General features: G+C 40.0%; 1 protein-coding gene across 4 annotated transcripts in view; it reads left to right on the top strand.

Moving 5' to 3' along the window:
• The window catches only part of LOC140757688 (uncharacterized), a 71,524-nt gene that overhangs the window by 40,161 nt on the left and 5,568 nt on the right, over nucleotides 1-25,795 (top strand). For 2 of the 4 annotated variants that reach the window (XM_073093598.1, XM_073093596.1), the window contains 6 exons: nucleotides 5-109; nucleotides 512-757; nucleotides 1,167-1,303; nucleotides 18,732-18,830; nucleotides 22,017-22,092; nucleotides 22,250-22,330. In XM_073093598.1, coding sequence (XP_072949699.1) covers nucleotides 5-109; nucleotides 512-757; nucleotides 1,167-1,303; nucleotides 18,732-18,830; nucleotides 22,017-22,092; nucleotides 22,250-22,330 — 744 coding nt within the window. Of the gene's footprint in view, nucleotides 1-4; nucleotides 110-511; nucleotides 758-1,166; nucleotides 1,304-18,731; nucleotides 18,831-22,016; nucleotides 22,093-22,249; nucleotides 23,724-23,819; nucleotides 25,550-25,795 lie in introns of all 4 variants that reach the window. The other 2 variants (XM_073093599.1, XM_073093597.1) reach the window with 2 other exon arrangements.

Genomic DNA, 25,795 nt, shown 5'->3' with positions numbered 1-25,795 from the left:
CCAGGTGAAACATCGAAGAGCGAACGCAGCGCGTACCCGAAGGCGGGGCTGATCCTGCGCACCGCCACCATGAAGGACAGCGTCTCCAGCGACTCCTCCGCGCACGCTGGTCTGTTCTCCCTCCTACTATGTTACCATTTTAATACTGTAACTTTTATATATGTACCATAAATGAGTAATCTGTGATATGTACTTACAAGCTACTGGACATATAAACCGATACAATCGGTGGTTTTCGACTATATCCCTGTTTTGATCTGTGACGCTACAGATTTTTAGGTTATTAGCCATTGTCATTGACTGTAAAATCGTTTATAATTTCATTTAGCGGAAATTCCAGCAAATTCGTTTCACTCGTTTTTGGAATAAGGCAACATACCTATATGTTTTATATAACAAAAAATTACACGATTAATTTATAAACTCCTAGAGAAAGTAATTGTAGTAGTTTATTTAATTATGTACGGATTCGATAGGATTATATTTTCAACTTTTACGATCTCCAAACCAGGTTTGACTCGCACAGACAGCGAGCATAGCCTGGGCTCGGTGGAGGACAGCGTGGTGACCACCACCACGAGCGAGCAGCTGGGCGACGGCGTGCGGACCACCACCACCACCACCCGCACACACTCGCACGTGCAGGGCCAGGGTCCGATGCAGACCAAGCGGACCCAGGAGCGCTCCTTCCTCGACAGCACCACGAAGGTGACGGGCGTCCAGGACATCCTCACCAGAATGAAGAACGCTGATATTGGTGAGTTATGGGGACATTTTCCTTGTTAACATTTTATTAAATGCTTTTAAAAATCGTTACATACATATCAAATAAATGCCATAATCACATATTTCTTAAAATTAAATAGTTATCGAAATTTATAAAAAAAAACTTAATTAATAAGTTAAATTTACGTTTAAGGTTAAAAAGTGGATGTAAGTAAATAATTTAAAACTTTGGTGTGATAGTCTTCAACTCAGCATTTCATCTATTATTGTGTGGATGTCCCGGTTTTTCCATAAAATGATTTGCCTATTTTAACTATAGTCTTAAAAAGTACATTATCGCAAGACGGGGTGTCTCAGACATTTAATTGAATGATACATATAGACGTTAAAATGGTAGATAGAGTTGGTAAAGTTGGTTATAATAGTGGTCTGTTCCGCAGTGATCGAGGAGGGCGACAGCAGCGCGGACACGGAGGCGCGCGCGCTGCTCAACAAGTTCCTCGGCGCCACCGTGCTCATGGCCGGCATGCAGGGCTACGTCACCGAGCGCCCCGGCGGCAGGGTCGTCGTCGAACAGGTCAGTCACACTTGCTGTCCCATTGCTAGGTACGGATCTACTGAAGGTGGTAGAACCCACTGTGGTTCGACTCCGACGGCACCACCGCCACACCTATTTCTGCCTCATAATAGCAGTATTAAGCGCTATGTTGTGGTTTAAAGGGTGTGGCAAGGAAGACATACTTTTCCGAGGCGTTCCAGCTTAGTCCTCGGGGGTAGCGGCGCATCTGTAACCGATCTCAGGTGGGAATATCTAATCCTATGTGGGGTTGACTACAGATGTCTATGGGCGGCAGTAGCCAAGTACCATCAGGTGGACTGCATGCTCGTCTGCTACTCCTATATTATAAAAAAAATCTGTGGCCGAGCTCAGGTAGGAATATCTTAACCTATCTGGGTGTTGATGACAGATGTCCATGGGCGGCAGTAGCCACTTACCACCCGGTGGGCTGCATGCTCGTCTGCTACTCCTGTATTATAAAAAAAATCTCTATCACAACTGAGGAATATCCGAAGCGCATTCCATTTCTCGTTGCTCCAATAAATTAATGCATAATATATTGAAATATATGTAGCGTGTATGGCATTGTATACTGTGGTGGATATCTCTGTGTGTTCTGTTTATGTGATATTAAGAGTTAGGGACTCCCACCTATTATTGTTATTAAGAAATAATATAATGTGTAATTAGGTAATAGAGCGGCTGATTCCTTTCGAATTTAACACTTTTACGCGTTTGTAATAAACCTCAACCAGAACACAGAGTTAAAAGTCTAAACACTAAATTTTGTATTAGTCTAAATTAATATTTTTAAAACAATACTACTTACCTATAATAGTGTCCTAGAACTGATTACAAATTATAAGATTGCTTAATAATTAGTCAAAAATATCCTAAATCTATTTATCGTCAATTCTATAAAACAGCATATACTACTGCAAAGCTTATAGTTTAGAATGATCATTTAGACGTCTAAGACAACCGTGACTACAACACAACTACAACTACAATCACAGGGCATTTCATTATCTTTAATTATACTACAAATGTCCGTCATACAATGACTTCGCAACAAAACATACCCGCATAAACAAACTAAACAATAAAACGCAGCTTTTCATCGCAGCCGTGCACCGGAAAGCGCGAAAGTCAATGTCCAGACCAAAATTATATAGCGGTGCACAAGTTGGCATGGTTCCCGGCGTACGGCGGGCACCACCGCCGCCGCCGCCGGGGACTTCACGCCATTCTCGCCCCCACGCCCTTCGCACACGTGATATATTGCCGTGCACGTTACGCTAGACGGGACACCCGTAGGACTAGGGTACGCCTCCCGGAACCCGACAGATGCTAATATCAGAAATGAATCACAACTCAGATTTATCTATTTAAAATTTAACTACGTATTGCTTGGAAACCGATCGTCAGATAAAACCAATGGTGCGTGTAAAATCATTGGCAACGTTAGCAAGATATCAAATGTTTCAGGTTCTAGGTCATTGGTCTCTTTAGACATGATTTCATACTTTTAAATCAGTATTCAACTCGCTTTACTGGTTATACCTATGTATATGCAATTATGGAAAGCGCCCTAGTGCGTGCAAGACTGCAAGATGGAGAAAAGAGAAGAATTCCATGTAATAATAAAAATATAAGACAGAGGTAGCTTATTTATGTGCACTTTATATTTTTCTTCCATCTTACACACATAGAACTCCACCATATATTTATTGTAATTACACTACAACGTAATAGAGCTGTTTAGCACACCTCCTTTCACCTATATGTAATGTCATTCCCGGGAAAAATAGCTGTATTCTGTAGGCAAATCCCTAAACTAGAAATCTATTTTCTAATCGCGAGAATGCATACAATGAGACGAAAAATACTTTATCGCAGACAAACCCACAGTACCGCTAGTGGACAAACAAATAAAGGAGCCTGTCAACATGTTACATGTATGTGGAAGCACTTAAGCACGTGCACAAATTAGATTTATTTCGGACCATATGAAGTTTGAGCGTCTTCCGTAAATACACCGTATGCCAAGTTCGCCATCCATCAAACTTGCGTCTTCTATTTACACGCTAGAATTAAATCAGCATTAGGAATAGAAATTGGATGAGATGTACAAACATTTTCTATTAGGAAGCGTTGAAAATTTTGTTACAAAATCATCATAATCGCTAATTGAGTCGAGGGTCTTTTGAAAATTACAGCTTTTTGTCTACGAAGTAAAAAGCTACTGGTGTACTTTGTATTACAAAAATAAATAATAATAGAACATCGAAGTTTCCACTCGCAATACTATACAGTATTGTACCGTTAAAATTATTATCTCATGTCTAACATATCGAAAACGCGTAAATGTACGAATATATCGTAATTTATTTATGTGAACCGATTCCGATCACTACGATGGACGCGCGGCTAGTAAACAAAAGTGCTCTGTGGATGCGCCCGCACCGTTGCCGTTTTAAGCCACGCGCGGGAAAACGAAAATCGCCGGCAAAAATAACACCGCGTTACCATTTCACTCCCGAAATGAACTAAATAACTGAGAAATTCACGCGATATTGGACGTTAAATGCGCAGTACTGTGTGGGGTTAGAAGAAAATTCGCTCGTGGAGCTTTCGACACTATATTTGGTGCGGTGACGTCAAAGCGCGCCGCACGCGCAGTCCGCGCCGACGGCCCGCGCAGAACGGTGCGGCTACCGATGACATTAAATTTTAATTAAAATACATACATATGTATATTTTTTAATGTACTCCTTGTAAATATTTGACAGCTAATCAGTGAAATCCCAACAAAATTTTGCTTTCTTTTAATTGTTCAGTATAACAATCGCGCAACAATTTCAGTGAAAAGCTCAATTTTCAGGATTGCGTGTTGCAAGATTTGAAACTTTATGTAAGTTGCATATTTCTGTATTTCTGTACTTTTGGTGTATTACATACATTTATTTTATCTTTCCACGTTGTATTATGATTTTTCGTATTACTATAATTATTTTTTAATTTTTTTCTCCGCTATTAACTATTTTTTAAATTTCTATCAACTACATTTCTTGATTTGAAATACTCTTTTATTTTATATTTCATGTGCATGTTTTTTTTATTTTTATCGTATAGATAGTCGTTAGCATCACTCATTAACTTCTTTCTAAAATTAAATGCATTAGTTAGTGATGTTTCTAACGTCGTTGTATTGTGTGAAGCAATTAAAATTAAAAGTACTTATCTATAAATTTATAAAGACAGATATAAAATTTCAAACACTACATAAGCTACGTAGGATTGGCTCTACATTATTGATTTATTTGTTATTTAAATTAAACGATATAATTTTCTTTTCCATTAGAGTTTATTAAATGTGGAAATAATAATAAACACGTTTTATTTTTTCCTACTAATAAATTAAAAATTAAACTATTTTCAAATATCTTTGCTCAGTGAGACTCTATGATAGATACTGTACCCTTAGTAAGTTTTTAATCAAGGGCTCTTATCAAAACCAGAGCTCGACAGCTCGATCGCCTATACAAGTCAGAACCTACGCGTACGCGTTTCGGTATTAAAATATGTCATTGTAATAGAGATCGAGCACAAAAGCTTTATCACCGAGCTAGAAAAAACAACAAAATAGAGTTTTACTCCAGCAACGTAAATGCCAATGACACTAGACATCATAATACAAAAAATATCACATTAATTACGTTCATTATCTAGAGATCCTCCGAAATGACAGCGAAATGTCACATTGTCACCGAATTCCACGGTTCCCGGCGGTCAAAGTCTGGAAAGCGATGAGTCAACCTGTCACAATCCTCCGTATTTATATCGCTCGGGTATTCAGTGCATATTGTTTACGTGCGGCGACCTCGCGACTGAGGTGTGACACCACCTGACAGACACAATGACACAAAAGCGCCGCGAACTGTACGCTGGACCAACTGCATTATATGAATGAATTTCTAATTTCTAATAGAAATTTATACTATTATGCAAGTTATGAGTAAAACTATACAAATAAATTAAAGTATTTTGAACCAGAATAAAACAATAACTGCAAGGTACCTGTATATGTTTAATAAATAATTAATAACATAAAAATATTAATGGAGTGACATTCGTACGTGGTGGTATGCAAGTATTTGCTTACGTTATTACCACAGTATAATATATCCTTATACTGTGTTATTACTTTTAAGTTATAGCAGAATAATTCGATATAGGTTTTATTAAAGGTAGAGTTAAATAAGAGATAACCGGAACTCTGCTGTTTAACAACGAACAATAGTACTCATATTTATCAGGCACAAGAGTATAATTCGAGTACAGGTATAATGTCATTGCTTGAATAAGTATAGTGGCGGCCTAAGGTCCTCGGAGGCCCGGGGCGGAATGTTGAATGGAGGCCCCCAATGTTATTTTTCGCTGACTTATACACATTTTATAGATTGTTTGGGTCTGACGACCTTTTTTTAGCAACTGTGTTTGGTGGCCCCCCATGATCGGAGACCGGGAGCGGACCGCCCCTTCCGCCCCCCCTTAAGCCACTAGAGAATAGGTGACCACTATTATCAAGGCTTTCGTAAATCGTATGGTTTGTAATATACGTCTTCCTCGCTGCATTCTGTAAAGGAATTCCAATAGTTACATTCTGCTATGGTCATGATCTGTCAACCTACTCGTATCTGACAGCAGCTTAGGTGTTAACAAGCACTTTGCTTCCTATGGTTTCTGTGTTAGGTAAATTAAGAATGATCGGTTGCAACTTCTTTTATGATCAACTACTTAAAATAAATTTATACTTCTATTTTATAATGTGTGTAATATTATCTGGACATTTTTTGTAATTTTTATTAACTGGTTTATATTATTTATACGTCGATCACGAACATAATATCCATTAAGTGAATATGCTATGTAGAGTCAGGTTTCTTAGTAGTGTATAATATTTCAGAGTGTGTCTAATAAATATTCATGAATGATTTTATTTTAGCCGATTTTATTATAAACATTTTAGAAATATATTATAAAAAATGAGATAAATTATAAGATGTTGCAGGATGTCGCCTGCCCTTAAATATCCTGTATATAAACATTTATAAACAAGGACAAATCAGCGCAATTGTTAATATTTTAACCCCAAAGCTTTTAATCCGTACTGACCATATATATACATCTTTTTTCAATTGTTTATTTACCTTTACATACTTTACTTAAAAAATAGCTGTTAGAGCTGTTAGTTTAAGTCGCACTGCTAGGCGTCATAAGTCATGTCGCATTATTCAACCCATTACTGTACCACGACACGAGTCTCTCATAATTAAAATTTTAGGCCATATTGTAATAGGAACGTTATAGCAATTATTAGCTGCTTGGCACATTGATCAAAGTAATTGAACATTTTACTATTTGATCGGATCGAATGTGACATCATCGCGTCTCACTTGCCAAATAAACTGGACACGAGAACTGAGTGGCAGGAGGCGCGTTCAGCATTAATATCTTTAATTTACTTATAATAAAAATACACTGAATAATTACTATTGTTACTATCACTTCACTAAGTCCACTGCATCAACACCATCTATTAATTCTATAATAATATGGGTTATGATACACGAGTAACAGTCGTTTGGATATTATAACTTATCATATATTATAGTACGTAATTGTATGACTATATAGTGGTAAATGTTTTCCTATATCATTGCATTTCTTGTATATGAAATGAATCCAAATAACATTAAAATTCAAACTTAAGGCTATGCCAGGTTGTTGCTAACCTTAAAACTGAGTTGAAATGTCTCGTAGTTATTTCACAATCTACGAGTACTAACCAAAATACAACTGCACTTAACACTATTTTTATTATACACACAGAACTGTTGTGTCACAAGTTCTAATACATAAATAATAAACATTTATGAACTTACAAACAAAAAATATGTTATGAACTGTTGTAGTAGTTGGCAAACCCGCTCCACCGTCTCCGCTGTGCTATCGCATAGGTCAATCAAGCGTAACCCGAACCGCGCAGGGCGTTCACTCTGGTCTAATTATACGCCACTCGATCCCATACCCGTGCCAAATATACCCGAAGTGGGTCAATTGCACCGATGCGCCCGCCGTACACTTGCCCACGAGGAAGTGGCATGAGTTAATTGTGTTAGCGAGTCGCCCGAGAGAGGCTAGCCGTTGTTTAAGATACGCTTCAAAGAAAGTCCCTTCAAACCTGAATTCCAACGAACAAATCATTTACGTTTTCACTATAAGTACAAGACCATATATGTTGGATTACAAAGGCTCTATTCATTTTGAAATTTTTGTTAAACTCTTGATCTCTTTAAAAGCTTGTTACTTAACATGGGTGCTCTACATCTTGCTTATCTCTTCTATCTCTTAGAAAAGCAAACAGTGGGGAAATTCAAATATTTACTCCCTCTTTGCAATAATTAACTATGAAATTCCAGTTTAATAACATTTAACATGTAGCGACATTTTAATTAATCGGCAATTACATTCAAATTTAATCCCGCGATCTATTATTATTGCTCAAAATTTTGCAAATCCGCGCTAACATTCAACCATTAATTCCTATTGCTTCCTGGATGTATAAATAAGCGCTCTTTACCCTTCAAATGGAAATAGCTGCGTTCAGTATAATATTAGCGCAGAAACAGGTAAGCAAGTCTATTTCTGCATAAAGCGTTGCTCTCAGCGCCTGCTTCAAGAATGCGTACGAAAGATTCACAAAAAATGGTCGTATTTAGACGTGATAGTGACGTCATTCGGAATCAGCAAATCATCATTTTTGTTGTACGGGACAGTCGACAGAAATACCCGACTACCGCTTGTCGCGTCCGACCACGCTATGCTTTTAGCTGCGGTATACCCAATGGATTACCATAGTTTGTTTTCATTAAGTCGTTTTTGGAATCGATTATCCACATTAAGCTAAGACAATTCTTTCCTACTTATGTTAAAAGCACTAATTCATAATAAGGAACTACAATTATCACTTCCTTTTCGTTATTGAATGTTCTGTAATTGTACCCGAAGTATCAGCACACTATAGTATGAGTAGTCTTTATAATAACGAAATTATTTATCGATAAATCGCGTAGGAATAAGTGCTTCAAAACTTTCTTACATAAATTGATATTTTATTTAGCTTTATTATCTTTAGTTAACTTACCGTAACTCTACCAAAAGTACTTTACTTGAATAAAATCATACATAATGATTTTTAAGCATAGTTAAATGTCAAGGCCTCTCTGGCTATCTCTGTAATAGAAGGTTGCAAAGTAATGTTTAGAGAAATAAAATGTTCGTCGTAGAAAGCATAACCCTAAGTGGTTGTGGCGAGCTGGGCTGGTGCCAAGCTGCGCACGCGGAGCTAACGACCTTACGCGCCCAAAACGTTCGGCTTCCTCCAACGCCACATTTGGTGATGCTCCTCTCCCGAAAGGCCAAGGTTGCTCTTTTTCCGTTTCGATTCAAGTGCGTAGTGCAAAACAAAGAACACGCGATGGAAAAACATTGTTTTCAAAACATGGTGTAACATATGACATGACATTAATTGCATATGACACTAAAATGCCTCTAAGTTTGTAGGTACTTTTGTTTAGGTACTTGTTTGTAGTTTGTACTTTGATTTTCGGTAGAGTGTTTCATTACAGTGCTAACTACACTTATTAGTAAAATTTCTAAAAATACTAGAAGTTATTTAACGTAATATCTTTCTGTGTTATAATTACCAGATAGTCGCACCTATTCCAAATCTAATTAGATTATTATTACACTTGTTCACTTATAAATTAATAAAAGTATTCCGGTAACACACATTTACAAAATCACTCCCAATTGAACGAAATGGGAGGAAATCAGGTGCAATTATGTCGCGCGATCACCGCATCGAGCAGCGGGCGTGCGGGTTCGCGCTTGTGAATGTAATTAATATCATTATCGTGTATCCACTTCCGGGCTACGATCACATAGCACTTTTATATAGTGCAAGTAGGTGAAAACTATTGAAAACAGGTTTTTTGTTTACTAGTCTTTTGAAGTATTTTTCTAGATAAATCTTTGAAGCGAAATTACCAGAAATTACTTAAATTAAATGTTAAGATTACATTTACAAGACAAGCATCGACTAATATTGACAGCAACACAAGACAAGCATTTTACAAAAACCAAACAAGCTAAAACTAGAAATTTTGAAATGAAAAGTATATAAAACACTCTAAAACACTAAAACAGGAAAGTAACGCCATGAATTATTCCACGAAGCACTTAAAATGTATTTTTAAATGTACATTGCGTAAAATAAACTTCGATACATCGTGCTTATTATTGTTTTTCAACGTTGTCTTACTATACGAGTACATTCGTGTCTAGTCTTAAAGTTAAGTAGGTCAGAAATGTCAGAATTGTCTTAGGTCGTCAAAATATCCAGGACATGTTAGATTTTAGTATTGAGTATATTATGTCTAACGCTATGCCCTGGATTTGTTTCCGATAGACGTGTATTGGGGCCAGCGGGGCCACGGAGCCAGCCAGCCGTGGCGCATTACGTATGAGGAAATAAGAAGAATTGCCACACTTATTGTTATCGTTTAACAATACATCACTCAGTAACACTTTTTTCAATGGAGTTTGATCAGTACTTTTGCTTTAAAGCGATTGCGACAGAAACTTAGAACATCGTCATCAACCCATTACTTTAATCTCATAAGCTCAGAATGAGAAGAATAGTTTACCGCCATAACATCTAAAAAAATATTTTCTTTAAACTTCGTGCATATTTTTCTTTAATTTTGAAGTCTAGCAAAGCTAGCACTTAAATAAAGTATGCTTTACAAGTCATCTTTGGTATATTGGTCACTAGCAGTATCATCATACAAAATTGAGTCTATCTCTTGCTCAAAATGTAGGCCAAACCAAAACTAGTTTATTTATAAACATTTTTCTTCCATTACGTAGAAATTTCAGATAATTATGTATATTTTCTTTCGTAAGCTCGATGACAGACATTAGACGAAGCACACAATTTTCTATTTATAAGTGGTCATAACCGCATGTACCGGCCACATTTTCCGGTGTTTACCCACTTTCGCCAGATTCAATATTTGTTTTTGTTCCCTTAATAGCCGCTTTGCCGTGTCCAATATTCGTTTTATCTCTCCATCGACAATTACAGGCCCTATTGAGGTTGTTTTGTAAATAAAGCTGTAGAAAGTAGACAAGTAAACATCTTAAGCCAGCGGCCTTAACTTACGAGTATCTGTGGTAATTAAATAATTAAAGAAATCCTGAATATAATTTTACGAAGTTGTTGAAACATGTAACTGAGGATTATTTAGGGAAATATACGTTGTATATATCTCTATTATGGTAGACACCTCAGTGTTACAGTTATAAGAAATACCACACATTTCTTTCATAACATTTTATGGTCTAGTTATAATTCTAATGGCTGGCAGCTTGCGGCCGAGCGGCCAGAGCCATTACTCGTGCAATTTCCTCGGCCTCTGGTTTTTCATCTGAGTAAGTGAAAGACACATTGGCATGCGTCCGCCGTAGCGGTGGCTGCGCTCCGCACGTGCGACTCACTACACAATGTTACAGTAGCGCACTATATAGAGACAGTTTACTTACAAAGTGTTATTCCAATCACTACACTACATAATTATGTTATAGAGTCAGTATTTCGTTTTTTTTTTCGTTTTCACGATATCGTATATTTTAGGTGTAAGATCAATTTCATCATTTTATATACAAAAAATCACCATTGGCACGATTTAGGTAACAACCTACCCATAACGAAACAAACAAAACCCATTAAAAACCGACAGGATATTGGACAAGCTCTATCATACTCAATCATTATATGTTTGCAAACCATAAAAGTATTAAGTAGCATTAAAAAACTGGCGATAATTGATACATTATGCAGATTGTAGAGTTCTTCTGAGTTATTACTGTATCGTAGAGCGAATGCGGGGCAAAAAACAGCGGAGGCAAGTCGTTAGGTTTTTGTATGTAAGTGAACAACTGTTTAAGCTTTATTGGCTGTGGTAACGGCGCGTGCGGCGTGCGCGTGCGTCGCTCCGGTACACCTGCTCGGAAACATGCATTATTCACTGCTGTAATAGGAGCGTTGCAGACTGGCTGAGCCGGTCTTTATATGTCCGTCGCTATGTGTTGAATGACATACGCATGTTAAGGGCGGTCGCGATGAGACGATCATAAAAGCAATTAATTCGTTCATGATGCATATATGGTGACAAAATGGCTCACAACCATATGCCTCCAGCGCATCTGGCCATACTTTGGACGCTTTGAATAATTGCGATGGACATTGGTCATGATCTACATATAACGCTGGCAAAGTATGATATCCAAAAGCTGCGTCTGTTCATATTATTAAGCTTTAAGTTTGAGATACCTCTTAGTTCTTTTAGATCACCTAATAAACTATTAAGATACCCGGCAATAGCATTCTAAACTTAATCTGATGTCAGTGGACGCATTCTGCTCCGGTCAGGTATGAATAATAGTCCATCGAGCTAATCGAGTCAGTAAATTGGGTGAAGCGGAAGAGCTGGCGAAGGTGGTGGCAGGTGGACACAATGCAAAGGGCACCAGGCGCCTGGCCGCCCGCCAGCCGCTGATAGCGCGGATTATCTTGTAACTCTCGGAGACAATACCCGAATGCGTAGGTACGACATGACTAGTATATTCAACTTATTAAAAGAAATGACGCAATTAAAATAAAACTAAATTCTAGTCTTTATGCATAAATTATAATAGAAGTCGCTGAAATTATTAGCGCATGCAATTGAATACACGCCACGGAATCAAACTACACTTAAACGACTCGAAAGCGGAGATATCTCTGATCCAAGTGCATATGTCGCCGGCGCGACGAACAAACAGACGACTCTTTCCACACAGATGTACTGCTTTGATATCTCTGTCGACACTTCAATTTATGGGGAGTTAAGAGCACGTTACTGTGTGTACAGTAAACATTACACGGTGAGATGGAGCAAGATAGTGCCAAAAGTGTTTAACGTGCGGTGCGATGGATTCAAATCTTTTGTGTCCCGACAACGGTATTTTCATATTACTACTACTATGATTTTAGGTGTAGATAGAAAATTTTGGCAAATTTTCAGCAAACCCTAATTTTAACTGTGTTCGTCGCGTTGCGCGCGCCAATTTATACGTAGATATATTTTGTTTATAGTGGAAATTGGTTTTCGATTACATTTTTTGTATTTTTATAGAATTATGAGTTATAAGTTATAACTATTTTGGTCTTATTTTATTTGAGCATTTTTCATATCAAGACTAAGTAGAAGCAATTCTATTACATTGTTAAAATAAATCTCCATAATAATGACAGTTAAATTTACATTTCATTTTCACGTGAACAGCTATAATAGTGGTGAACACGCATCGTAATAACATTCTATACTAATAAGAGCACCATAACCAACACCACCGGTGGGCAGCGCCGGCTAACAGCCCACGATGCCAACACATATGGAAAGCTGCGCGTATTGTACCACGCGTTTATTTTTACCGTCCGCCGGTCGCGCTCGCCGGTGACCTGCCAAAAATCTGGCCCACTGATCTTCTACAATACAGGGAATCGACACCGCCAGCGAAATTAGTTCACACGCTTTATTTCCGGTCACTTAACTGACGCTGTCACTGTGTCACGCTAATGAAGTATTTTGTTATTGTTTTGCATTTTCAATTAGATCCACATAAAGGAAAAACACACGAGATGCCCTACTGCTAGACATATTCTACAAGTTTTAATAAAAAAACGAACTTGAAACAGAATAAGTTTATTACAAATTCACGTCTCAATTACCTACATTCCAAATAATCTTAATCGAAATTAGAAAGGATCTTCTGCCATTATTAAATAATTTTAACATCGTCTTGTTAATTCAATAAGTGAAATTTCTTTTGTAGCTCTCACATTAAATATGTTACTCTAGTCTAATCTATCTAATCCAGTTCAAACTGCTTATTTCGCAAGACTGCGTAAATTGGCTGCTGCGGCGCACAATACACCGTGCTGTCTGCAAGTCATTGGCATGTGGCTGACGAATGACGAGGCCTCACGTGGCGTCGGTGGCGATTGATTGCTAGTACTACGATGCGATTCGTGTTAAATCGATCGTCACACGCCGAAATCCAACGCCCACGCGATCGCAGGTGACGGCCGGGATCCACCGAAACAATACGTTCTGCGTATCGGCAACTATGTTAAATTTGTTACACGTCTACATTCTACATTCCTGCGTTTACTACTGATGGATACGGAGAAGACTGTAATACAATATAAACTTTCGCGTATTGCGATCTAATTATATCCGAAAATTTCGTGAATTCCTCATTCCATTAACAGTACTTTCAAATACCTATCTTTTTTATTTGTAGCGATCTTTAACTCATAGATTTTCATAAGAAAGCGTTTCAAAAACGAACCCATAATATGTAGGCACATAAAATTGTAAGTTGATTTTTATGGTGCTAACGTTAGTTGTTAGACATTACAACATTGAGAATTTAAATAAGAGAGTTATTTATTTACTAGAAAATCTTGTCGAAATTTTAACGTATCTCACTGGTTTATACATGCATCAATCAGCCAACGTTGGTCTTTTATTGGGTAAATAGACGGACACATTTTAAAAAAGTACCTGAAATTATGAATTTTACGTGTAATAAGTAAAACCATTGATGTACCATCTTAATACATACATAAGTTATATGTATATATACAGTCCGTAAGCCCGTAGACATCGCGCCGTTGGTAACAGATGCTGAATATGAGTAAGCAATTAATGTTAACGAAGTTAATGAACTTGACTCTACAGTAATAGAGACGTGCCGTGATGACATAAGACTACAGCGTAATCAACCCAGTCTTCAGCTTTGTTCATAAACAAACGCCAGAGAAACTAACTAAACATGTTTACGTTAGCAAACATTAAATTAGATTTGTCTGAGATCATGCTTCCTGGCTAGCGGAATTTTGTTTAAATTATTTCATTTCTAATGTCAGAAATATTTCGTCATAATCCGTTAGAAATATCTGGATCCAATTTAGAGATATCAAGGAAACATCTTGCAACGCCATAAACTTGGGGCTATTAACTCAGAAATAGCTGCAGAACTTGCGAACACGTAAATTATAAATTACGAAATACAGAGAGGCGTTCTTTTGTGTGAAGCTAGTAAACGAGCAATTCATCTAATGTTAAGATATACTGCCGATGAATATATGTTGCAAAATCCGAATATCCTAGATAATGTTGATCATAGATGAGTTACTTCACGTATAGTTAAGTTGGAACGCACGGTATTCGTAAATGTGTTCCACCATATACTTTAAAAAATATGTCTAACAGTTAAAACACTGCTGTAAAAGTTTTTGATTTATCATTGTGGCACTGCAAAACTTCCTACCAACTCTTACAGCTTATGCAATTGAGGATCATTTTTAAAAGTAAAATTAATCTTTGTGAGTTCATTTTCATTTAAAATTGCATAATTACATTTTGGCATTCCGATAATAATTTAGAAAGTAAATTTGAGTAGGGAAACTCTATGACATTCAATTCATTAAACTAAGAAAATTTCGATGTGATTCAAAATAAGAAATCTTTTGTTATCTCGTGTTTATTGGATCTTTTATTAATCTGTACGCAAACCCGCAACGAACACTGTTGTTTAATTCCACAACATTCCTGTGATTCTTCAACGCTACAAATAATTCCAATGATATTTCCAAACATAGCTCTACGAGCGGATGCGCGGCTTTTGTTTGTTTTGACTCCGAGACATTCTGTCTTTGTGCGGATTTGGAAACGTGCCCTTTGCTGCAACAAAACTACTGGCTTCCCTGATTCACCGTATTTCCGAGAAGTGGAATAGCCAGCTTCCGCGGCACGACATAAATACTGACTGACTTGGAATACCGGCTGTGATTTTTGTGGAAAACAAACAAAAACTTAACTGTTAATAATACTGTTAGGTATTATCTGCTTCTTTTTTTAAATAAGTTCAGACCAAAAATCTGCACTATTAGGTAATAATAATGATACTGTATCAGCACTAATTCATATTAAAGTCTTGACCGATCTCCTGATAGTAGGTAGGTAAGCGGCACAAATAATGATTTAAATATTATTTCATTTTAAAACTATTTTATTAAATTGCCTTGCAATGCTTCTAATATACACAACTATGATCACATTTTGTTATTATTGTAACAATATAAATAAATTTTGAACTTCAGAAATGTATACAATAAATCTTATATCTATGGCAGATTGAAGGTTTGACATGTGCCAAGACAATTAATCACTCCCGCTTGTTACCGCCAAACGTGATTGAATCATTTTTAAAAATATCATAAACCTGATGATCGTTTTACCTAAATAGCGTTTGCAATCTATGTATAATAAGAGATTTCATTGTGCTATTACACTGTATGGTACGAGTAATTGTATGGCAGCTATTTAATGAAATATTCACACATCTGCAAAATGCATACCTATATTTCGATACAAAATAGCAACAGCATCTAAAAGTGTACACTCTTCAACTGCCAGACTTATTTCTGTCTCGCAGCAATGTTTGAATGTATTCGAATTTGAAGCATGTTATAATACAAACTTACTTGTTAACATAGTTGGTATTGAGTACTAGACGCTGTTTTCGTTCGTAAATGGCTAGAATCTTAATAAATCCTGCTTCCCATCCAATCATTTTCGTAGCCATTGGCCCACGGAATGCTCATAAAATAAGTTAGGAATGGAATGTGAATAAAACTCAAAAAACACCGGAATACCAAACCGAATTAGGTTCTCATTCCACGGGCTTCAGCTCCTACGGGCGCGCGAGGCATTCCGGACGTGCCGCGCCGTCGGATTCATTCTTGCTCAATGTAAAAGTAGAAAAGTTTATTTATTTTACGTTTGCCCACTTGACAAACGCTTGCCAAGTGACCTTAGCGGCACTCAAGCTGGAGAACTCAAATAACCAAACTGTTAAATATCCAGGCTTTAAAGTATATTGTGTTGCTAAATTTTTTTGTGTTTTATTACTTTAAGGCGTGCGGTTACTGTCATACTATTATTGATTCTCGTAAGGAAGAGTTACTTCAGAGATAATATGCAAAATAGTCATATTAACAACAATAACATTTCACTTAGTGTATTAGTATTGCTCTTTTTTGTGCAGCAATGAAATACTGATCATTTTTACCACACCTCAAATTCTGAATCAAATAGGCGCAAGAGCAAGAATACATTTACGAGTGTCTGAATTAATTCGTGAAAGTATTAGCATTTTACTACAAGTGTAGTATTTTATCGGTTTGAAGGTCAGTGGTGCAAACGTTTTTAAAGTGTTTTGATGATGCCCGCCCACAGGCTCGCAGTGCAGAAACATATGAAATTATGTTTCGGTGTTACATTTTATCTACTTACAGATCGAGACCATATAAAATTTAGAAAGAGATTTCGAATAGATTTACTCTCGTAAAGATCTCTAGTCTTGCAGTATAGATACTTTTAACAAAAAGTATTTTCGTGAAATAGTCCTCTCAATTAAGATTATGTACCAACTTATGGTCGTCTTCAGGTTTGCTAGCGTTATTGAGTATTTCAAGGCTTTCTAGACTTCAGGCTAATGTCAAAAATCCGAAATTAACTGTTCAGCGACACTTCAGTCCATATTAATCCCACACCCACAAACATATTAGAGTCAACGCGAAAGTGGCATGTACTGCCACGTGACAACTACTTATACTGCACAACTTCTATGTACAAACCATAGATATATTATACTAATAGGATAGGACAAACACTAAGATTTTTAATTTTCTGTTTTATATGCATTTCTCTCAACGCATATGCTAAATGATGCTTGACATTGTGAGTCATGCATCAATGTGTGTGCAAGTGGTAGAGTATCTTCTCACGTTGGCAGCGCTATTTCATTAATTGCCTGTGTTCAGCTAACGCGGCATGTTATTTCATTTATGTTATTCCTTCGACGATTTCTGTGGCATTTAAAGAAATTAATGGCTCTATAAGATACCTTGGCGTGCCTCAGAAAGTGAATATTTCCACACGAGACATTAAATATAACACATACTTAAAATAGCCGAACTATAGTCTTAAAAACATAATCACCTCATTGAGATTATTAAAAGAGAATAAAGAACACATTTTAATTAATAGAAAACGGATTCTTGTTACTTCGAAAAATGAAATGAAGTAGTTAAATACGATTCACTCATCAACCGATACTTATGTCAAAAATAAAACTGCTGTCCGTCTGAAGGGCGGCCTCGATTCACCGCTGCAAGGTCTTTTCCACTACGATCTCTAATAATAAACGTGCAGATATTATACATCTGTCAACGAAAACATGTCGGGGTATACTTCACCTAATTTTCGCAAATGAATGGTGATAGTACGGTATTATTTGCAAGAAAAATACCAACATGCTATTTTTCGTAACGACTGCGGCTGGTCTGTAATAAATTTTGCTTTTAATGTTATTACGTAAGTCTATATTCTTACGCACTGTTTAGAACGTTCACACTAGCTTTTTATTTTCTGCGTGATCTATATTCATTAACGGAGGCACCTACAGATTAGAAGCAGAACCACACGCGAACATTAAATTCAATATTATCGCGTACAAAATGAAACCTATAGTCGTTAGAAAATTTATGATATTTAGCAATATTTCACAAATGGACGTAGCTAGAAATTTGTTAAGAGGAGTACAAAGGAGAGGCATATCTCACATTTGTGTAAACTATAAAATAGTGGTGTATGTTTCAGTATTCTATTATTGTATTCACGTTATTTTTATGTGTCAGATATCGCGCTGTGCTGGTAGTTTAAATAATTGCTTGAGCCATAAGTTTAACAATTTTTATAGGCTTGATATTTTAGTTAACTTCAAAAACTTTCCACCATCAAGGTGTGAGCTAAAAAAATCCATGAATGATGGGCGCGCGTCCGCCAACACTTAAACTACTCGTCTTGCTCGCGGCTGCATTCGTCTAAATTTATGTATTGCCACTCTACAAAAATGCGTTCTATTAATACCGTTAGCTCCTGCGATGCAGTAGTTTGCGAGCTTCACATTTTAAATAAAATTGTATAGATTTCTTAGAAAATGTCCACCTGAAAGTTATGATAATATCGAGGTATTAAGTATACCTTCTGGAACTCATGACCGTAAAGTATAATAGACTTAATTCTTCGTAAAATACTATTCAGTCTCAAAATTATAGGTGCCAGAAGGTGTAGCTCCATATAAAATGCCTTTGAAACTATGTATTATTTGTAATAACATATGTTTTATGATTGTCGTGCAGGAGACAGTCCAGAGCAGCGGTGGTAAGGTGAGCAGCAGCCACCGCGTTGAGGAGCTGGACATCGAGCAGTGCTGGGACGAGCGAGTGCTGCGGAAACTCGTGAGTCGCGCATCATTACCACTATTTATCATTATTTATTATTGAAACTTTTGCATGACATAGAAAACTATACCGTAATATTGGTATCTGGGTTACAAGAAAATTACAATATAACAGCAGACCAATTTTGCTGATATAACAACTGTGCAGTTACAACAGTAACCATTTAATGTTTGTGGATAAAAAGGTACTGCACACTTCAATATCTTTAGCTGGCTACAGTTAATTCAAAGGAACAGCCAAAATCAAGAAAATAAATCACATGCATACCTTTATATATTCAAACGGCAAAAAATACCTCCTAACTTGTAAGTCTAATACCTAATTTATAAGTCGGTTAAAAAAATCTCTATCAAGAGACTTGTGTATGAAACAAAATTATCTCCATTGATGTCTTTTACTAAACCACGGTAATAGTAACTGTATACTATCACCATGACTAAACGTTATCAATATGTACCTAATGTCAATTCTAACCGTATCGATTGAAAGTTTAAAGACGTTAATTGCACATGCATAGGTACATACATACGAGTATTTCACAACATTGAACGTGATTCATCATATCGCGTAATCCCGGCGGTGGCCGTCACGGAAGCTTCACAAGTGTCAAAGAAAGCTGAGGCCACAACACTCTCACTTTCGGCGGATGTACACAACACGCCAGTCACGGCCTCTCTGCCCACTTGTGACATGAGTACCCAAGATCAATACATTCATTTTAATTAATGTACCAAGCAATATTTTTCTGCATGTTTTATGTAAGGTACCAGTTTATTTTATTGCAAACGAGACGGCGGAGCCTTTAAGAACTAACGGATATCTCGAAATAGAAATACTCGTACTTATTAATTGTAGACATTATTAAGCAGTGACAGTTAATCCTTATTCTCACAATCGAGGTTCGAATCCTAGGCATTTACTTTCGATTTTTCAAAGTTATGTGCGTATTAGAAATTAAATATGCTTGTTACGGTGCTAACGGTAACAAAATGCCTTAAGGAAACCTATGCGCCTACTTCTTATACTTCTTACTAGTATTATATACACACGCCAAAGGTGTCCTTAGATTTTTTTTTTTAAATAATACGACAGTTCAACTTCATTTCTTACCAAATTTGACAGGCATGCGAAAAAGTTGCAAAGAAGAAAAGTAACAAGATTTCTAAAACACTACAAGATAAATGTTGTGATGTGATATCTCCGCTCCATACTGAACTAACTCGTTATACTCGTATGTCGTATGGCATCCTTCCCCGCATGTAAAGCGGATGGTCGCTGGCTGTACCGGCCGTGTGTCGCTTGGGAACTACTTCTATGCAATAATGTTACTAGTACAAAAAAATATATATCTGTTTGTTTGTATTTATAAAATGTGAACTTTTTAAACTCTGCCCAGAAGCCTGATTTTAATGAAATCCATTTAATTTATTAGATTGCTGATTTCCCATAAAGATAAAAGAAATTTAATAAGCGTGCTGGACAACAGGCCTAAATCATTTTAAGTATTCTAATTATTTATTTTAAGAGGTTAGAGACCTATGTTTAGCTTTAGGAAAGTAATAATTTCATAACAATAATCATGATTCCAAAGAGAACTAATATTTCCAAGTAAAAAAAAGAAAAACAAATGCTGCGGGTGAAATGCGAACGACGAGGCACGATGAGGCCTAGTATAGTAAGAGTCGCGTACGTGCCTAATGTACAGAACCTGCAGCGCGACAAATCGCACCAGCTTACCCGCGGGTGAGGTTCAAGCGGCTATAAGACACCGATTTACGTAAAAAACGCTTTCCACACTCACAGCCTCACAATAGGAGTCCCTGTATCGTAGGTGGTGCGGACACACACAAAGACGAATACACAAACACCCAGACCAAGAACAGATATCTAAATCTAATCTAAATTCATCACTCAGAAATCTGTCTGGCCGGGGATCGAACCCGAAACTCTTTGCGCGTCAGACCGCTATGATCGTGACCGCTCCGCCACGCGGGTCTTCTCACAACACTTGTAACTTAATGTTTCTTATCATTGTATCGAAGTATTGTAGTATCGTCATTGTGTCTTTTCGCAAACGCAATTCCTAGATTAACTGAAGCCGCCTTAAATGAAAATGGTCCCATACAAAATTATTATTCATTAATAAACATAACATGTCAAGAGTTTACATCTTGCACCAACGTGGGAAGCGGGATATGGCGTGAGAAGCGGGCTTAGGGCCAGCGGTCCTTCGAGATTATCTCAACCCGAGAATAAAACGTGACACTCGCACACTTGGCTTTAAATACTAATGGCGTTAATACATAATATGTACTTACATAGAAAAATTATATTAATGTTACTTATTTTTTATTTTCTATACAATGGTAAGTGTAAATAAAATCGACGAAAATTCTTTAAGATACATTTTAAATGATAAACTGCTATCCTATTTATCATCATCATCAATCTTACTTACAACGTAAGAGTCATAGCTACAGGACAACGACCTCAGCTCTGGAAGACGTACAGAAATTAACACTAATTAAATGATTTAAACACGACGAGCGTTGATTACTGCGATAGTAGAAAGTTTAGTAAATCTTCATTATTTTGTGAGATGAAGTGCTGAATAACGTTTGCGTGCTCAGCGTTACACATATAAATGCAAAATAGCCAAATAGAGACCATTAGTTCCGGTGTTGACCGTTTCCGGTGGGCGGCTGGACAATGGGATTAGCAATATACACCGAAACCACGCAAATGTGGCTTCTCTCTGTACCACGAATAGTATTAAATTCGACTTTTGCGGTAACTGCACTTTTACGAATACTTACTATAATATGCAAAAATCTTCCGTGTTACGGCCATTTAAAGCCTAATATTGCGTGTAGTTTGCTATTCATAGTTGCATGGAGAGGGTATATATAAATAGTGTGTGTCGAACTATTCAATGGTCAATGTACGCACAAGCGAAAGCGCAGGCAATACGTTAACACACTTTTGAAATTATTCTAATCGTAAGATAATAAAAATCATGCTTGAAGCCGTGCGCGTAAGTTTTAGTACCTATTAGACTGAAATCTTAATCTAGTTTAGATATCAAGGGGTATTGAGAATATTAAGTTTATAACTTGCTTTACTTTTCGTAGGTATTACTAAAATATTTTGATAAATCTGATTTTGAAAATATGTGCATTTCAGTTGGACGAGTGTACTGATTACGAGCAACGTCGTCGGCTGCGCGCACGCATCCGCACACTAATGGCTGAACAAGAAGGTGAGCTACTTACCTGTATTAAAAATATGAATTAACAAAAATATAAATTTAACCGCTGTAAATCAAATGAAACTAGTAGTAGTTAGAATTTAGTAATAAAATGTACTTACATGCTTTTTCAATTGTAACTATAAGGGAATGTAATAAAACGTTTTAGCGTGCGCGAGCGCGGTGACGGACGCACTGGCGGCGGCCGGCGAGGGCGGCGAGGCGGACGACGCGGCGGCCGGCGAACGCGGTGAGTCCCTCCTCCTCCCGCTGCTGCAGGGCCTGCTGCACGGCGGCGGCGAGCGGCTGCTGGCCGGCCTGGGCGCCGCCTCGCACGACGTAGTGGCCGACGTGCGTCGCTCGCTCGGGCGCCTGCGCCAGGCGCTGGCGCCGCCCACCGCGCACCCGCAGGCGCGCGCGCTGCTCACGCTCGCCGACCGCCTCGAGGACGCGCTCGACGCCGCCGACCGCCTCGACGGCTGCAAGAGAAAGCCGCGCCGCCGCAGCCGGGCGGCGCGCCACACCGTCGGCGTTACCCACGAGGAACTCGAGGAGGCCCGGCGACTGGTAGATAGAGATCACTTAGCTTTAGGCGCCGAGCCCGTCGAGTCGCTACGGGCGCTGGCGCCGTCGTCCGGTACGGCTTCCAATACGTCGACGGTACCTAGCGCGGAGGAGCCGTCGACGCCCGAGAGAAAAGACAGCATCGACGAGCAGGTCAGCTTCCATGACGCAATAGCGGCACGGCAGAAGCCTCCACCCGTCGCCCATTCGGTCAGCTACGAGGTGACTCCACAAGTGAATAGGGACGCACGGGTCGTGGAGCGACGGGCGCCGGCACCGAAAAAGCCTGAGTTCTTTAGACACTCGATCGCCGACGCCCCGCCGCCGGAACCTACCCGTAGCGCGACAGAACGCTGGCATTCTGAATCGAGACGTGGGATTGCTGCAATAGCCAATAAATTTGACGCAAAAGTAGAGAAGGAAGCACCGCTAAAACGTGCGCCAATAAACCGACCCACGCTCACGATACAGAATAAACAAGCCGCCGAAGATGCCAAGCGGACACTGTATCGACCCCCGCCCCCGACTTACAATTTCGCGGCACCGCCTCCAGCAGAAGAAGCATCTAAACCACTAAATAGATTTAGCGCTAATAAACGTGCGCGCATGAAACGAGCGAACACAATAGATTTTGGTCGTTCTCTTGGTACATACCGAGTGGACAGCGATACAGATGAAGAAGCTCGACGAGGTGGCCCTATAGTGCCTGAATTTAAGCCGCAAACTGAAAACGATAGAAAATTTTTAGCCTTCATGCAAAAGAATGAAAGTAATAGTCGAAGCCCGGCTAATAACGTGCAGGCCAATTGGAGCAACAGATTTGGTAATATTAAAAATGCGTTTGAAAATCGTGATCGTGATGAACATAGCAGATCTTCTAGTGCATCTTCCGCGAAACGTTTTTGGCAAATGTCCGACGACAATCCTGCAGCGGCCCGTCCAAGAAAGTTTATGGCTGATAATACTCCGGAAGTTGTAAAGCCTCCTTGGATATCTCAACGTAGAGAATCTTTACGATCTCAAGTTTTACCACCAGCACAATTGCCAGCGAGACAGCTCCCGAAACCAGCTGTACCTCCAGTTGTAAACAATCTGCCTGCACCACCAGCAGTGCCACCACCGATTAATCACCAACAGTCTAATATCGTACCACCGGTGGTTACAAATAATCATCAACCAAATATGATGCCACCGATCTCGAGTCAACCTCCACCTCCTCCGATCATACCGCAGTCGCCAACAAAACCGGTTATAGTCAAACCTTTTGTAGCAAAACCAATCCCTGTTAATCAATTCTCCCACGCACCGATGTCGGCATTTAAACCACCCAAAAAGATTATGTCTCCTACTTCAGCCCCCATTAATATTTGGAGCCCTCCTTCTACTAGTAACCCAATTTCTCCGACGGCAGAAAATCCGCTGGTATTCCCAGTGGCACCTAAATCTTTCGTCCCGAGCCCTCCCGCACCGAGCGTGCCGTGGGCATCGGATAACGATAAATTGAAAAAATCTGTCGGAACGACGGCATCCAAGTTTGAAAACGATAACATCGAACCTCAAGCGGCACCACTTCCAAGGATGTATAACTATCATCCACCCACGCCTCCGACTCACGCGCCCCCGCAAGTTCAGAACTACCCTATCAAAGCGATACCTAGCCAGAAGGATCTAGCCGCTCCGGAACTTGTGATGAAAATCGACGATTCTAAGACACTACGCAGTCCCGAACCGTTCCCACCTAAGGTGGACGCTCAAAGGTTACAAATCGAATTTTATGAAAAACAAATTAGGGAGAAAAACCGTCGGGCACCGATGACGAACGGATATCACGAGATATCAGATCGCAAGCCGCTGGCGCCACCCGCCCCACCCACGTACACGATCGTCGATTACACACCCGCCAACGTCACGTCCACGTTCGTACCCCTTCAGCAGACTCCCGACATCGAGAAGGCGAAGGCTCACAAGGTGGACTACCTCCCGGACGTGGTCCTCAACGAGAACAACTCGTACGAGTACGCAACCTCACCGACGAGGCACACCGCACCCGCCAGTCCCTCCAAATCGAAACTGCCCGTGTCGTATCAAAACGGGGACGCCCCGCACGGCCCCGGCGCGGACGAGGGTGCGGCCACGGAGCACGGCAGCGTGGTGACGCGCGTGATGCGCGGGCCCGTGCGCGGCGCCGCCACCATCACGGCGGGCGTGCGCACGCGCGGCGCCGCCGACAGCCTGCGCGGCGTGCTCGACAAGGTCTCCTCGCCCAAGCGCGAACACGTCGCCCAGACGGAACGCAGGAAGCGGGAGGCCGCGAGGACCCAGGTACGGCTCGCGGCCCCCCACCCCGTCCAGAACGGCCACACCCCCCCGCACGGCCCCTCACCGCTCCGTCCGACGTCCCCGGGCGGCCCGCGCAGCCCCGCGCTCGCCGCCTCCCGCGAGTCCGTGTTCTCGAGCGAGTCGCCCGCCAGCCGCGGCTCCAGCCCCGCGGCGCCGCTGGCCCGCTCCGGCTCGTGGCACCGCCTCGCCGAGTTCGCCCCGAAGCCGGCGTCGCCCCGGAAGGTCGTCGCGCGGACCAAGTCGATGCACCTGCTGACGGTGCCGAAACTGTTCGAGGGCGGCATCGCGCGCGAGGAGCTACCCGAGAAGCAGCGAACGGTGGAGGCATACTTCTCCGGGCAGGCGTCGCCGACGCGCTCGCCGGCGCTGGCACCGGGCGGGCGGGCGCGCGCGCGGCCGCAGCCGCCGCAGTCGTTCGCGCTGGGCCGCAGCCGCACGATGCCGACGGTGGCGGAGCTGCAGTTCCTGGACGAGAGCAACGCGGACGACGCATTCGAGGACCTCGTGTCGGCGCTCTCGTAGCGCACATTCCACTAGTTAGAAGCGGGAGACGAGCGAGACGCGCGTGAGTCGTGTGTGTGTGGGCTGCCTGCCGCTTGTGTCGCGCCGCATGCCCCCGCCCCGGCGTCATCCCCGTCGATGTATATACCTATGTCGTAACCTCCGATTTCATCTCACCGCGCCCCGTAACCGTGTTATTTTGACTAATAGCTTCTAAGTATCATCGTGTTGTCTTGCTGTTTTCGAAGTGTTCCCTATTAGTGTTAACGTTCTTGTAGCGGGCACTCGACTCGTATCGCTATATCTCTCC

The sequence above is a fragment of the Epargyreus clarus genome, unplaced genomic scaffold (assembly GCF_041222505.1).
Source record: "Epargyreus clarus isolate Ecla_fem2 unplaced genomic scaffold, WU_Ecla_fem_2.2 ptg000004l, whole genome shotgun sequence".
Taxonomy (NCBI): domain Eukaryota; kingdom Metazoa; phylum Arthropoda; class Insecta; order Lepidoptera; family Hesperiidae; genus Epargyreus; species Epargyreus clarus.
This window is presented reverse-complemented; position numbering and strand designations above follow the sequence as displayed.